At 38.6% G+C, this 15627-nt stretch overlaps 1 protein-coding gene across 1 annotated transcript; it reads right to left on the bottom strand.

Moving 5' to 3' along the window:
* Positions 1-292: 292 nt before the first annotated feature.
* Positions 293-15623, bottom strand: DIS3L (DIS3 like exosome 3'-5' exoribonuclease). The gene is made up of 17 exons (XM_080551455.1): positions 15406-15623; positions 13107-13260; positions 12183-12311; positions 11407-11542; positions 10214-10390; positions 9499-9577; positions 8377-8556; positions 7678-7847; positions 6707-6868; positions 5746-5993; positions 5081-5173; positions 3028-3561; positions 2462-2616; positions 2179-2354; positions 1683-1828; positions 964-1138; positions 293-888 (listed from the first exon to the last, which is right to left on the bottom strand). Exons 1-17 carry the CDS (start codon positions 15533-15535, stop codon positions 577-579), a joined length of 3156 nt encoding a protein of 1051 aa, XP_080407581.1. The 5' UTR covers positions 15536-15623; the 3' UTR covers positions 293-576.
* Between the last annotated feature and the right edge of the window lie 4 nt (positions 15624-15627).

Here is a 15627-nt window from a genome sequence, read left to right as displayed (position 1 = left end):
CGTTATGGTAAAGCTCTGGGACTGCCCTCTCTAGTAGCATGGGGTAGGCCTGTTCAGAACAAGCTGGATTTATGAAAGTTGAATTAGGACACAAACAGCCTTTACAGCTGGTGAAACAAGTTCATGTCAACAGCTGTTATTTTATGCCAGCTGGAGAACTGCAATTAACAAAGGCTCTAGATTACCATGACTGAGTTCCCTGTTTATATGCTTGTAGTTATGAGTTAAACTTGCTAAACTGTGTTGGAAGAGAATTAACAGCTGCAGTGAGTAGGAAGACATCAGGAAATAATTAGGTTTTAAGAACTTAGTTTATGGAGAACAAGGACAAGTAACTTTTTTTGAATGGCAGTTGAAAGAATTTACCCCACAGTCTTAAATCTAGAAGATGAGATTTAGCATGTATAAAGTCTTTTTAAAAGTCACATGTATTCCTAATCATAAAAATAATTGCTATTTAAAATAGACATTTAGTTTATCTTAAAATCACTCAAATATTTAAATATTGTTTTTTAAAAAACTTAATTGTACAAATTGAATATGAGTAGAACCTCAACAAGCCTGTTAAGTTATAGTTCAAGTTCTGATATCAGCTGAAACATCCAATAGAGCCAAGTCCCTGATCTCCTCCAGCAGCTGGTATAAGCTTGGTCCCTTTGTCTGGCAGTACTCCCGATACTCTTCCTCAATTACTTCAACTTTTGCTTTTTCTTGGGCATGCTGGGCTTTTTCTGCAGACTGGCTGACTTCTTTCACCAAATCAGATTTCACCATGTTGAAATTCTTCTGGGAAACCTCCGTGGCTGAAGTCTGGTATGGTGCATTCCTGATTATTTCAAGCTTGATTGTGTCAGCATGGCAGCGGGAAGTCTGCACAAGTATTTTCACCTTAAAAGCAATTCAACAATTATTTTATTTCTCATCATGCTACTTCCTTTTACATTCTTCAGATTAAATACTCACTGTTATGTGATCAAAAAGGCTTAATGTAACTGATTCCCCAGTGGTTGTAGTGGAAGTAATTTTGTTCTGAAAGCGCTGAAGCGATCCAGGCTTCCACTCGCAGCTTCTATCACCTCGACAAGAGATGACTAAGCCTTCTTTGTTTTTCATATAAGCAGCACCTTTGATTCCATATCTTCAAAAAAAAAAAAACATGAACAGAATCTTGTAAGAATTTCAACCCTTATCGGTTCTCTTACTAATTTTGAAACCAAAGGAGGGCTAGCTAGGATTATAGGAAAGCAACAGAAAGGCATAAGCAGGGTAGCTTGATAATCCTGCTTCAGGAGCACTTAATGTGTATTGTCAAAAAAAAGTAACCCCGCAGTATATGAAAACAGCATGAGACGGTCAGTGAGGCTTTTCAAAAGCAGTGAAGCAGAAGTAAAAAACAGTCAGTAATCCATTATCTTTGAGCCTGGAATGCCCAGATAATGGAAGAATAGCAGTGTTACGGGTTATTGGAACTGGTTCTCTGTTAAAAATGAGTTACTTAAGGTTCAGCAGCATGAGGGGAGAGGAAAGGGAGAAGAAAACAGAAAAGCAGTCTATAATTTATAAAAAATAGAATAGTGTAATCAGTCAATATTTCCTTTCTTAAGGACCAGAGGTGTCCTTACAGCATTCCAATAATACTTGTGTCTTATTTTTAAACTGAGCCCAAACTCTAACGAACTTACCTTGGTACAAAAACAAGCACGCCATTTGTTCGAATTGAGTAGATAACACCATCTGCTACGCAGCGCTCATCTGTTTCTGGGGTTTTGTCTTTGAAGTACATGCACTGGAAGAGTTCAGTAGACTGTTTCTGAGCGTGCTGGGCTGCCTGCGAGCACCCCCCACAAGAAGAGAAGAGAAAACAGCCTACGTAAATACTCTAATAAACTTGTTTGGCTTAGGTCTTTATATTCATTTTTCCATGACTTGCTCCCCTACACTCACCCAAAAAAAATACATCTGAAAGGAAATCCTGTCTGTGGTAAAGGTGAGTTATGAAGTCATTTTTAGTACTACTCTCAGAAGAAATGTGATATTTAAGTTAAAAAAAATAATAATAAAAAAATAACAATGAAGTGATAGTAGGGCAGTGTAGTATCCGAAAGCTGCAGTCAAGACTGGTAGTCCATTCCACCGGGCAGCATACAAACACAGAGACACACACCGTGACCATCTTACCCTGTTCCTGTTATTAATGTGCCTGCACAGTTCCTCAAGATCCTTATTGCTGAGTACTTTATCCTTAACATCTTTAGTTTCCTTCAGAGCGGCTGCCATCAAGAGTCTGTGGACAACTATGTCCGCGTATCTTCTAATTGGAGAAGTAAAATGAGTGTACTTATCTAAAGCGAGTCCTACAAATAAAAAAGGAAGCAGTGAAAAGCAATCAAAGCAATCAACTGCCTCTCCCCGGCAGTTCAGAAATAACATAAATAGTGTAAAAAATAAGGTGACAGGATACCGTAATGATGAAACTCCTCTTCAGAACAAGAGCCGGTTGAGAAGTACAGTGCATTGGACATCGCGTGAGTGGCCATAGATCGCAACAGTTTGTTTACTATTGGATCTAAGGGATCATCTGCTTTATCCAGGGACTCGGCCAATGTTTTGTTAGACCTGTCAAAAAATTGTTAATTCTGAATAAAGTTACACTGCCCTGATCGTAACAGCCTACACTTAAACTCCTACAACTTGGAGAACCAAGGACTAAAGCAAAACCCACTTTTGTCCGGAATGCAACTTGCTGAGCTGCTCATAAACCCGTTTGGACAGCAGAGCACAACTGGCGGATGGAAGGGGGCTCCCGAACAAAAGGCACTCCTGATGGCCTTCGTGCTCTGGGACCTACCGAAATGATACCTCGATGTGATGAGGCTTACAGCCCTCTCATCGGATCCTGACGTACACATTCATTCTAAATTATTTCAAGTCTTTTAAAATTATTATACTGTACTGTAACGATTACATAGCCAAATAGTTAATTGCTTATCTTTAATTAAAGGGGTTAAGATAAGTAGCAAAAGATACCTTGTGTCTATTGGGAAACCTTTGGCACTGGCACATTCTCGAAGTTCAGTAAAAAACTCCTGTCGTGGTGGAGGATGTTGACGCAACAAAGCTTGATGAGGAAAGTGTTCTGAAATCTTTTTTGCCACCCAGTGGTTGGCAAGAATCATACATTCTGCTACAGTCTCATGCACCTCCAGAGGCTGCTTGGGGATCAGATCGTGAATGTTTTTTTTGTCATCCAGTTGCACTCGGATTTCTACCCCTTCTAGTTCTAGAGCACCACAGCTGTCCCGCTTAGCTCTAACGTGCCGTGCTATGTCAGTGAGTTTCGATATTGCCCAAACCAGTTCATCCAATTTCTTCTTTCTAGTTCTTTCATCCAAGTCTTTCAGTTCCAGGATATCATCAACAACACTCGTGTCTCCATCTAATAATCCCTGTGCTACTTCGTAGACCAGCTTGTACGCAGACCGGATGATGGTTTTATTGTAGCAGACTCTCAGTATCTCATATGACTCTCTTTCTAGTTCCCACAAGACGCTTACAGCATACCTTAAAGAAAAAAAATCACAACGCTATAAACAGCTCTGGTTAGCTTCACATTTCAAGCATATCCAACTGTTGCAAATTTACACATTCCATTCTGTGTTGATTTTTTTTTTTACTGGAAACTTTTTTCTTCATGAAACAAACCTGTGTTCAACAATGCCGCTGAATAATGCGCTTAGCTTTCAGTTTTGTGCATCACTTAATAAATGAGGACCAACTACATCAGCAGTATTTTCAATCTAACTGTTGAGCCAGGGTGCACCTTAGACAGAAGGCCAAATCTGTTTTAAAGCACTGATACATTGCAAAAGTTGCCTTTATTCATATTTATTTTATTAGCCAGATGTATCCACTACAATCATATCTGCACCCTGCATATCCTCATTTTCGGCCAGCCAAACAACCCTGTAAATTATATAAAAAAAAAAAAGAAAAGAAAAGTGGGGTACCAGGGTAACAACACATTTGAGAAACAGGACAATAGTAGAAAATGTGACCTTTCACATGGGTACGTGCACCTTTAAGTTGCTGTTAAAATAAAAAGCAAATTGCTAAGGCCATGGGTACACACTATCAGAGGAGATGGTCATTACCTAAGACCGTATTTCAGCTTTTTGTGACTCTCCTACCTTGCTTACAAAAAGTACCAAATACCTCAAAGAGCACAAGCATAAGCAGGTGCTTTGTTAACGTGTCATGTAAGGTAACATTTTTGTGCATTCACAAAGTGTGCACAATCTAACCGAGCAAAAAAAAATTAATGAAAATTTTTCTTTCAGACAACTCAGTGCATCACATGGTGACGCAACTGCTAGCAAAAAGCTGCACAGGCAGTCAATGACTGGGGAAGGCATTGGGGAAGAATAAAACATCCTCCCCTTTCTTAGCTGCAGTACTGAGTTAAGCCCTATAAAACACATCATGGAATTACAGAGTTGGACACTTAACTTTTAGTGTTAACTCGCACTGAAAAAAAGTACTACATGAATAAATTCATGGTAACTGCTGCTGTCTGAAAACCTAAACAGGGCTAACAGAGGTAGGAAACCTGGCTTTTGCCATCAGAATTAGTCTGTCAGTAGTTAATTTCATCCAAGAAAAGATTCAGCAATGATGAAAGAAACATTACAAGAGCTTTTCTAATTGGGCAACAATTGTTTTTGAACAACAATTCATTATTTCAGGAATGCATTTTTCCTGTTTGAAGAAAAAGTCTAACCTCAGTCTTCTCAGTGATTTCATGTTATGGATTGAACCTTGCAGGGATTGCATGTATGTTCAGCTGGATTGTCCTGCTCAAACAAAATGGATATATACATTTTGGCAAGGTAAAGGATTACAAAGCAGTCACCTTACCAAAATACCATAGAATTAGAAGTTATTTTTAAACATACATTATTCTTTCAGTTGAAGATTTAGTAACAGTGCAAAACATGCACACAATTAATAAACAGAGAGACTGGCAGCAACAACTAAATTACTTGTAAAAATCTCTTTTGTCAGAAATATCACCAAATCTTACCTATCAACTCCACTAAGAAGAGAACATATGTCAGCACTCAAGACGGCGGGCAGCATATCGTAACGACGATCCGCCAAATAGTAAGTTGTTGCCCTGAAGAATAAAACACAGTCACTGTTCTTCTCACAATGACTCTTTGGTGTTTATCTCCCAAAAAGTTTGCAAAATAACTACGGCGTCAGCAAAACGTAACACACAGTATGATTTTAGAAGGCTGTTCTTAAGGTTATTCTTACCCAACACACACATGTGGTACTGAAATTATTCAAACGACTATTTGTATAAGCACAAGCCTAAGTTTGCCTTCCTCTGTATCTCCAACTTGCAATAAAGGCAGAGCTAGGACTGTACAAAATAAGCTCAGCTCAGAAGAGGTCATTTAATGGCTATACAAACATCTCTGCTGGCCATTAAGTTTACATTTCTTTGTATCTACAGAGATACAATATTTCTTTGTATCTACAGAGAACAATACATTTCATAAAGTGATCCAGTGGTCTGAGTTCAAAACAGTGGTAATAACAGAAAAAAGTATGGAATATAAGGTTAAATGTTAAAAACAAGAACTCTTCCAAAAGAATTAACAGAACTTCTCAATGTTTCCTTAGGAGAGCATTACAAACTTCCAGGCTCCATACATTTTTTAATTTTAGAAAATACATTACCTTGCTCTTGCCTCAACATCAGTGTAAGAATCCGCTGCCACAAAGTAGGTTACATCTGCAATGTGGACACCTAGCTCTAGATTCCCATTAGGCAGAGTTCTAACGGATAGCGCGTCATCAACATCCTCACAGCCTTTCGGGTCAATGCTGAATATCAAATGTGTATCCCTCAAGTTGAGACGTTTTTTTTCCTCTTCTGGATTCACCTTCCATGGATTCTTTGAAGAACTCATGGGCATTTCACTCATCTGCACAAAAACAGTGATGAACATACAGTTATATCTTTCCTACAAAAAGAAGCCAACAAATTAATTAGCTCTTCCTTTTGTAATCCATTGATAGTTCTGTGTTGGTGTACTTTTCCATCCCTGACAAATTCTTTCCTTGCATTTTCCACGTCAGTCTACTACATTTACTTTCCAGAAAGTATGAAAGAGAATCTGAAAGAATGCTACACATATTATTATCAACTGCTATTACTGTAGTGATATTGCAGCGCTGGCCAGCATCAACACTGTATATTGTTTCTTACATTCTTTTTATTTTCTTCAATAACTTTTAGGTAAAATCAAAATACTTCCCTGTGAGAGCTGTTTCCCACCCTGGTTGAGGACAAAAAGGATTTAAAGCAATGATTTCAACCGGTCTTGGCCTTTAGGATCAGCACTATAAACACATATAAAGACAATAATATCTTAACAGTCTACATCAAATTAGATGTAAGAGTTCGTAGTTTCCTCCTCATAGTGAACAGATTATCTTCAAATCATTCTTGACTTGAAAATTCTTAGCATCTCTAGAACCACTGGTATCCACAAGTAATTCCAGAAAAATACTCTAAAAATAGTTTTCAGTTTTCAAGACTGTTGGCAATATGCTCAGCTGAAAGAGGGCCCCCCTCTTTGAGGAACAGGAGCCTAGAAATGAACAGAAAAGAATGTACCTAATCACAAAGACTAACCTGGATTTCTGAGAAAGGGGCTATAGAAATGCTGTTCTCCACCAGAATAGCTGCAATTTCCCCTTCGAGATCTCCAATTCTTCCTAAAACCCTCACAAAGTGTCCATTTGGATACACAGAATTTGATTCCCAAGAATCAATGCGCACAACAACTCTGTACTCCTGCAGCAAGACAATTCTTCTGTTAAAACAGCAATCTGCTCCTGACAAGCAATCAACATAAACATTCTTCAGAGGCAAACATAGCAATCCAAAGAGACTAGCAACTCTAAGAACTTTTCAGAAAGGAAAAATAAACCCACGATCAGAAGCTTACTGAGAATTACATTTATTTCCCAGTAAATGACTCATTTGGGGTCATTATATAAAGAATCTCTAACTTGAAGTAAATAAATACTTTTTTTTTTTTTTAAAAAAAAAGACAAAACCACGATGTAAACAAGTATTCCTATGCCACAGAAAACAATTGGAATTTACAGCCCATTTACAGCAGCTAGGAATGAACAAAGCCACGTTTCTTGTTGCTGCAGGAATGGCTGGCCAATCATAATAATTCATTAGCAATTTGTTGAAAAGCTCCCCTTCGTACTTTCACCAGTTATATACAGTCATAGAGCCAATAAGGCTGCAAGGGCTATTGCATTTCAGACCCCTAATATGACCCTGAATTTATCAGGAAACAAAACAAAACAAACAAAGCCACAAAAATACACAAAGCGAGCAACGTACACATGCTCAGGGTGCCTGGACTGTGGTACATCCAGAACTACGATACGCTTTATTACCTGAAGGTTACAGTTCTGACAGGAATTGAACACATTTCTTCATATTGAACTGTGTCCTGCTTCCACAAACTTAACTTGATTAATAGTTCTCTACCTGTCTTTTTGCCTTGAAAACATCATGAGAGCATATAACACCCAGGCAATTTTGTAGGAATACAGAACAGAGAAATGCTTCTGCCAAATTACCTGTAGTGCTTCAGCTTGCTGGGTACTGATCCGGATTTTGGGAATTCTGTAGTCCCAAGGTGTAACAAGGATTTTCTGAGCATTTCTGCCCTGGGACTGGCTTTCTTCTTTAGAAGGGAAAGTGACCACGTAATCCCTCCAGTTCTTTTGAATGATTCCAACAACTTTACCTTTTAATAAGGGACATTGTTGGCAGTACATTAAAGAGTTAAACAGGGACATGAAAGGAAACACGAGAGAGGTATAGAAGACCCATTGCTTTGTAATATGAACTAGTATTTCCACAAATCTGTATTATAATTGTTAACAACTTATATTATGCAGGAAACAATACAAGTTTGTAATAAATTATCATTGGCACATCCAGCTTTTGTTGAGCTTTTACTTCTGTGGATACTAACGGAGACTAACTCATTGTATAGATTTAAATTGATACAGCACTTAAATGATTCAGTGAGATTCTCACTACTACTAAAACGTGTCTAAGTCTAGTAAAAAATACAGAAAAGATTTACTAGCAAAGACCAAAATTATATAGTATTTTCTGGCAGGAAGAGAACTAATCTCGAACTTTTAACTCTGACCTCAGCACACTCATAAGATGCAGGAAAGGGACTATAAAATGAAGACTACAATACAGATCAGACCAGAAAAGTGAGGTAATCTTAATAAAATATTGTATCATTCCATCTACTTTACCTGTGGGCATAGGATCACCAGTGGTGTCAGCAGGTGCTTTATCCTCCGTCTCATTTTCACAAAGGGCAACAATCCTTCCTTTCCATTCTTGCAAAGGCAGTAACTCTACAGCTACCACATCACCGTGGATTGCACGATTTCGAGCTCTGGCCCCATAAATAAGGATGTCACTTTGAAGGTCTAAATTTAAAATAAAAAGAAATACAACTAGGAACTACTAAAAACTTCAAGTCCCTTCACTGCCCTTGGCAGCATTCCACTGAATTAAGTTTATAGAAAAGGATATTTGCAGTACTTCCAAAAGGACTATTGGCAAGTAATTAATGTTGCACAAAAATTAAAATCTTTCCCTCATTTTTTTAAAAGGAGACATATTAAGCAATTCTTTAAGAGAACTCTTACGTAAAAAGCACCATAGGCTAGGATGTTATCATTGTTCTTAGGAAGCAGTTTTAAAAACACACAGCACAGTTAAATTGTGGAAACCACTGCCACAGAGTTTTTAAAAAATGGTTTGTATATTGAACACTGGTTTAGCTGTTAGGTCTGTCAGAGGAACATTTGAAAGTACTTACTAGTGAAACCTGATACAAAATACCTGTGCAAGCAAAATGTGCTGTTCCCTCAAAGGTGTTAATTACTAAATCTTACCAGAAAGACAATACCGGTGTTCTTACCTGATCCTAAAACCATTTTTCCTATTACATTCACAATGACCAGCTCCCTAATCCTGCCAACATCTCTGCAAACACTTATTTCAACCAAATGAGTGGTCATACGAAGTTTGAGCAAGCACAAATAAAACAATTTGCATCAATATTTAACTTCAGAATAAGTCTAGAGAAACTGATTAGTAGGACAGGAGTCCAAAGCACAGCCAAAGGTACTAAGAATGCGGAAGGAGGATATACAGGGTATGGTCTTCTCAGGAGGTCCAGTCTCTGGGGTTATCCCCAGCCTCCTTTCTGGCCCATAAAAGGAAAAAAAATAAGCATCGCAGTATCTTAGCTTTCATCTTGATTAAGAACTGAACAGCTATATATATATGGTGACGTGGATTCACGTAAAAAGCACAGAGAGCATCAAGAAGTCATTGAACACATCCTCTCATCATCTTTTCACCTGTTTCTTTGCTGCCAAATCCCTGAAGTCGAACAAAAGCTTCCAATTGTGCTCGATGCTTATTGACGTTCAGAGTACCCTAAAAGTAATAACCCAATAAACAGAATGAAATAGTCACGTCCCTAAATAGCAAACTTTAAAGTATACATTTTTGTTCTTACAACAATTTTTAGATAAATTGGCTGTTTTCATTGATATTTAGGTTATGTTGAACAGGACTGTACTCTCTACAGGGAAAGAATGTACAATGCAGACGTTTAAGCACTCACTTCTGTAAAGGAATGGTAAGTTCTTTTAAATGCTCAATTTAACTGTAAGGCAGTAAAGGTCATTTTATTCAAAGCATAGGCAGTGTAAGATTACTTTTGTTGCCTGCCCTAATATTGAATTTCCAAATCTCAAGTAAAAAAGAAAACTCAAGTCTATCTGTTCACATTCTGTTTTCACCTCACTAGTTAAATAGTCAAGCAAGGAACAAATTACTACCTCTAATTCTTTAAATTATTTTTTAAGTGAAGCCCACCAACAATTAAGGCCCTGAACAGCCATAAAATTGTAAATTAACTTCACTGAGATATAGACTGTGTGCAAATGAAGTAAGAAATGCTGCCCTTGTACAGCATTATCTGTATTTGAGAATTAGATACAGTTGTTCCATATCACACATGGCACAAGTCTGCATCTTTCTGTGTATAATCTCTAAATAGCAACTGACCTGTATATATCTTCCGGATTTTATCCCAGCCTCCAATATTTCCATGGGTAAGTGCTCAGGATATTCTTTTCCGTTGTTTTCTTGGCTTTCAGTCTCCCGTTCATGCCGAGCTTGAAGTATAGAGTCAAAGAGTTCATGGGCAGCCTTTAAGTCAGGCCAAAAGTTATCCAAGTAATTCTGTATGCACATACATTAACAAACAAGAAAGGATTTAGAGGTCGCTGTTATTTTAATAATGCTTCATTTGAAAAGCCTATTATACAAAAGAGCTTCCTCGTGCACTCATGAGCTGTCTAGTGCTCGGTAACACATGCTCAGATTGCATTTCCAAATGGCAGTGATGTGTCTGCTCTAAATACCACAGATCTGTTCCAGATTCACCCTAAGTCATTTGGTAAATATAACAAAAGAGATATGACTGTTAGGAAAACATCCTAAACTAGAGATTCTCAAACTTCTACTAGCAATATACCCCATCCAAGCTACATAATTCTTGTAAAGTGCCACAGCAAAATCATCAAACTGGCAACCCACTATTATTTGTATGCATTTTGTATGATTCTCTGTACTACATTTGAACCATAGTCATAGGAACAATTTGAGCATAGTCATTTTTATACAAATTTGAAGTAAATCTGGTTGGTTTTACTTAATATCCTATCATGACCAAACGTAAACATCCTATCCATGTATCCAGCTGAATACAAGCAGTATCAGAGATCAACAACTAAATGACAAATCAATTATCTTCTCATGCATCAGTGTATCCTATATAGTCAAGGCTAACACACACTGTCAGAATAATGCTGATGGATATTTTGGCTACTTCTGTTTACAGAATGCTTGCACTACAGATTTAGATATCTGGCTGAGGTAACCTATTATTGGTCACAGTGCCAAATTCTTTAAAAACAAGGAAAACAATGAAAAGGGCTCCTAAGAAGGATGATCTGTATCTTTAAAGCTGCTGTTTTTCTTTTCAGTTCTCTGCTTTGCTCAGTCACCATTTTTAATGACATTCCCATGACAGTCATCTTTGCTTTCTTTGAGAAATGAAGTCATGAGTTAGCATTGTAGTATTTTTACATGTAAACTCTGAAATGATTTGCACTATACTTTGGGCTTTAAAGTACTTGCTTTGTCATTTTGATGAAGCACCAAGGCAACCTTCTTCTATTTTCCTGGCATGTTACCTTGAAGGAAATCACAAACACTCCTTCTGTTTCATTTCCGTACTGCCTGATAGCATCTTCATCTTCTGTTACCATAACAACTGGCATCTGACCCAAGCAGTGATTATAATACCAGACTGCTGCATTGTAAATACTCCTAGAAAAGCAAAGTTTGAAATAAGACTCCTGGCATATCTCATTTGCTACTTGCAAGACATTTGCAGACTTTGTATAAATGGGATTTTGGTTTTACACTTTATTTCTGAGATACATACAACAAGCTACATAAACTTTATACCCTCAAAAACTTATGTGCCACACAGGAGCACTGAGAGGACAGAAAAAGAAAGTGCTTCCTCCCCAGTACATTTCTATGTGCCCCAGCTGCAACATCATGTATTATTCCTCTGAATGAAAGCTTGTAAAAATCTAGTTGGAACTGTCAGGAGTCCAGCTCTGTGGAGTTTGTAGGCTATGAGACACTACATCTAACGGGATCTACAGTGATCTATTTATTATGCTAAAGCATCCTTTAAAACGGTTGTCCAACTTTAAAATGATCAATGCTTTTTGTTTTAGCATTATTGCATTTAATTAACGTGTCTGTTTTCCTCTGAAAACAACGTTGAAACTTTCTTAATCACAAAAGGCCATTCTAGACTTTTAGAATTGTTGTGAACTGTTCCAGAGCTAAGCAGAGGAAGAGTATGAACTCTTACATATCCAGTGTCTACTAATATTTCTAAATACAACGTCATGATGTTATTCAGTGTAGAACTATGCAAGTTAAAGCAAACCTGGTCTGCCATTTCTCCATCGATTCTCCCTTCTCTCTTGGCCGGTAAGAATGCTGGTGGAATTCATTAGCAAACACTGTACAGTCATGACGGGCATCCTTCACCAGATTTCGCAACTTGTTGTACTGTCTGGAATACAAAAAAAGATCAATATAACATTATCAAAAGAAAGCACAGGAGTATTTTAATTCTAGCTCAAAATACAGCTGAAAAACTCAAGGAAAATTACTATAATGCACAAAGAAATGCATTTATTAAATTCTGCCATTGACAATAAAACTTAAAAAATCATCTGTAAGCAAGCTTTTCTAATTTTCATTATGAATGCTTCTGATTTTTAAACATAGTTGTTTTCCAATGAGCCCCGCAAAACATCGTAAATGTTCAGGAACTTATTTTATTATTTCTGGGACGAGACATATTTTTTCAAAGATGTTTATGCTTTATTAATCCCAGAAGACCTTGATAGCAAACTGCACTCTCATATGCTACGGCAATATGGTTCGTGTCTGATAAGGTAAGTACCATGTACTAATATTACTTGCTCCTCAAAGACAAGTGCTCAATCTGTAATACAGCAGGAACAAAACCACATGCATAATTTAGTTGTTGCATACAATACATCATTACTGCAAATTCTCCTTAGTTCCTGTAACAAGCCATCTGATCAGTTCCTAATGTTACAGGTTTAATATTAATATTCACTATTAAGTGAAAAATATGCCAGGCATTGATGCCTACGGATCACAAAGGATCACAGTTCTTTCTCTTCTGTAAAATCATATTAAGACACTTGAAAGACCTAATAACAATTTAAGCACAGCATTTTGCTGACTTTGGGTGGCTATGCTTAAATATATATTTTACAAACTTAACATGTTACTTCAATCTATATTAAAAAATGAGTTATTATAGGATAAGTACCTGCGACCTTTTTGATGTTGCACAGCTTGGCATGCTGTTTGCATGAAAATAATACCTTTCAGCTCCGGAAACTCAAGAATCTCAAGGTAATCTTGAACAACCTTCCAGTCTGGGACAACGTAATGAGTCACATCATCCGATAACAATTTGCCATCTAAAATACAATTCAGAGGTTAAAGGTTTAAACTTTCAGTTGCAATATTGCTCTCTTAAAAACACCTTCAAATGCCAGGACATTAGAGTTGTGTATCTTCAAAGGTATACATATGTATTTTTCTGATGAACAAAGTTATAATGACTACTATGGTGCAATTCTGTGGTACAATCTCTACAATTTGTGATGGAGCCCTTTTGCTATCCACAGATGCCAAAATTTAGGATAAATTCTATCCAAATGTGTGAAAAAGATCCAATTCCATTGGGAAAAGCAAGTTACTTGAAGAGTGCAGGTAACATTCCTTCTTTTCCTCTGCTTCCACATGAAGAGAGAGATGATATTTCTACCAGAGAATGGAATTATTCAAAGGGTGTACCACTTTGACAGATCTCTCTATTCAACGCTATCCATTTACAGCAGGCTCTTTTTCTGTACCTTCGCATAAAAGAATACAGATAAGAGAAGACATTCTCGAATCTAAACGATTACCATCATTGCCAATTCTCTCTATTAGAGACTCCATCCCTTAGGCATACGCCATCAAAATATCATAACAAATCCCTCATAGATTAAATCTTAAAATGTCCCCCCAAATTAATTAGTTTAACTACTTTAGATATTTCAATGATTATCCACTAAACTTTTAGCTGGCAGGCATTAACTCCTCTGTATTTTTTCTCGGTATCTATTTATCCCTTACAATATTATAGAAACTGAACTGCTGAATTTAGTGCAGGCAAATCATAAAGAATAAAACTATACAGACCTTGACAAGTCTGGTTATTGTCATGAATTCCTTAGAAGCTGTCACAGGACAAACCGTCATCTATTACCTGTTATCACTAGAAGTGTGATTCCAGTAAGCACAATTCTGCATACAGTAACAAGGCTACATCTCACTCCGGAGGTATATAATGGATGATGGCAGAATGCATATAAGAAAGCTAATATTTATTAATAATTCAGAAGAGTGTTAAAAGTGAAATGTCACTCAAAGAGTTATGTGATCTGCTCATGTTAAGCTATCCTTTTCTAACCCATACATCTAGATCAGAATAACTTTTGAGTAGGAACCGCATGCCACTAAAAGTATCTGTAGATGTGATTTATGTAGGCGGTCTCTCACAGCACATAAGGAAAGTCTGATCAGCACAGTGTGTAGAGTCAGGAATAAAAATAAATGTTCTCCTTACCTCTGAGTTACCTGGAATAATTTTAAAGGGACATATTCTGACACTTGTGTACAGCACAATTTACATTCAAGCCCATAAGAGGGAAAGTTAGGCATAGGGAGAGAGACTTTTGTCTGGTACGTGTCTGTAATTTATCCTTCAGGAATTCAGAACCAAATTCAATACACTCCTCTACAGCACTGAGATCCGTAACAGATCAGTAATTATAACTAGTCCTGACATCCTAGATTACCATAACAAACAATTATGCTTAATTATTTAACAGAAATAACTGCTGATGAAGAATAACAAATGCTTCATGATAACCACTTGGCTGCATTAACAGGTAAGGTACACAACTAACTCACACTATAAATAATATAATATAACACTATAATTTCTGCACCCTGCAGAAATTAACGTACATATAAGAACTTTTTAAAGGTGAAGTGTGAAACATGGGTGTTTCCTGGTACACCTCCACACCCCTTCAGCCTCTACCCCAGCCACCAAGCTGTTGCCAGTCAAATCCTGTATCAGTCCACGTCTCTTTTCAGTTCCTTTCTTCTCCCCTAACACTCCGTTTATTCCTGACGGGTTTTGCCTTGAAGCAGCACTCTCCCCATGCCCCCGAGCTGCTCATTTCCCCACTGCTCCGTGTGCTGCCGCCCCTCACACCAACCCTAAAGCTCAGGAGGGCAGTGGGGGGGCTTTCCAGTTTTTAGAAAACTTTTCCCCTTCCCCATCTCCCCCCTTCCCGCCGCCCTTTTCTCTCCTCAGCCCGCCACTGCCCCGCCGGTTCCTGTCAGGCCTCGCCGGCGGCGAGCTGAGGCGCCCCGGGACGAGCCGCCCCCAGAGCCGCCTGCCTCAGCACCCCCAGCCCGGCTCCCTCAGCACCCCCAGCCCGGCTCCCTCAGCCCTCGACCCCCCTGCCCCTTCCTCCCGGAGCCCTCCCCGCCAGCCAGCTCACCGCCGGGGCAGCCTGCCCGGCACAGGGCGCTGCGGCACGGCACGTCGGGCCTCAGGTAGTGCTCCCGCACGACGCGCACCGAGCGGCCCTGCTGGCTCCGCAGCTGCAGCACTTTCTCCGTGCGGAGCATTCCGGCGGAGCCACGGCTCGGCCAGGCCCGACCCGGTGCTCGGCGGCCGCCTGCGCACGGTGAGAGGGGCGGTGCTGCACAGCGAGGGAGGG

This window comes from Anser brachyrhynchus, assembly GCF_964034855.1.
Source record: "Anser brachyrhynchus genome assembly, chromosome: 11".
Lineage (NCBI taxonomy): Eukaryota > Metazoa > Chordata > Aves > Anseriformes > Anatidae > Anser > Anser brachyrhynchus.
This window is presented reverse-complemented; position numbering and strand designations above follow the sequence as displayed.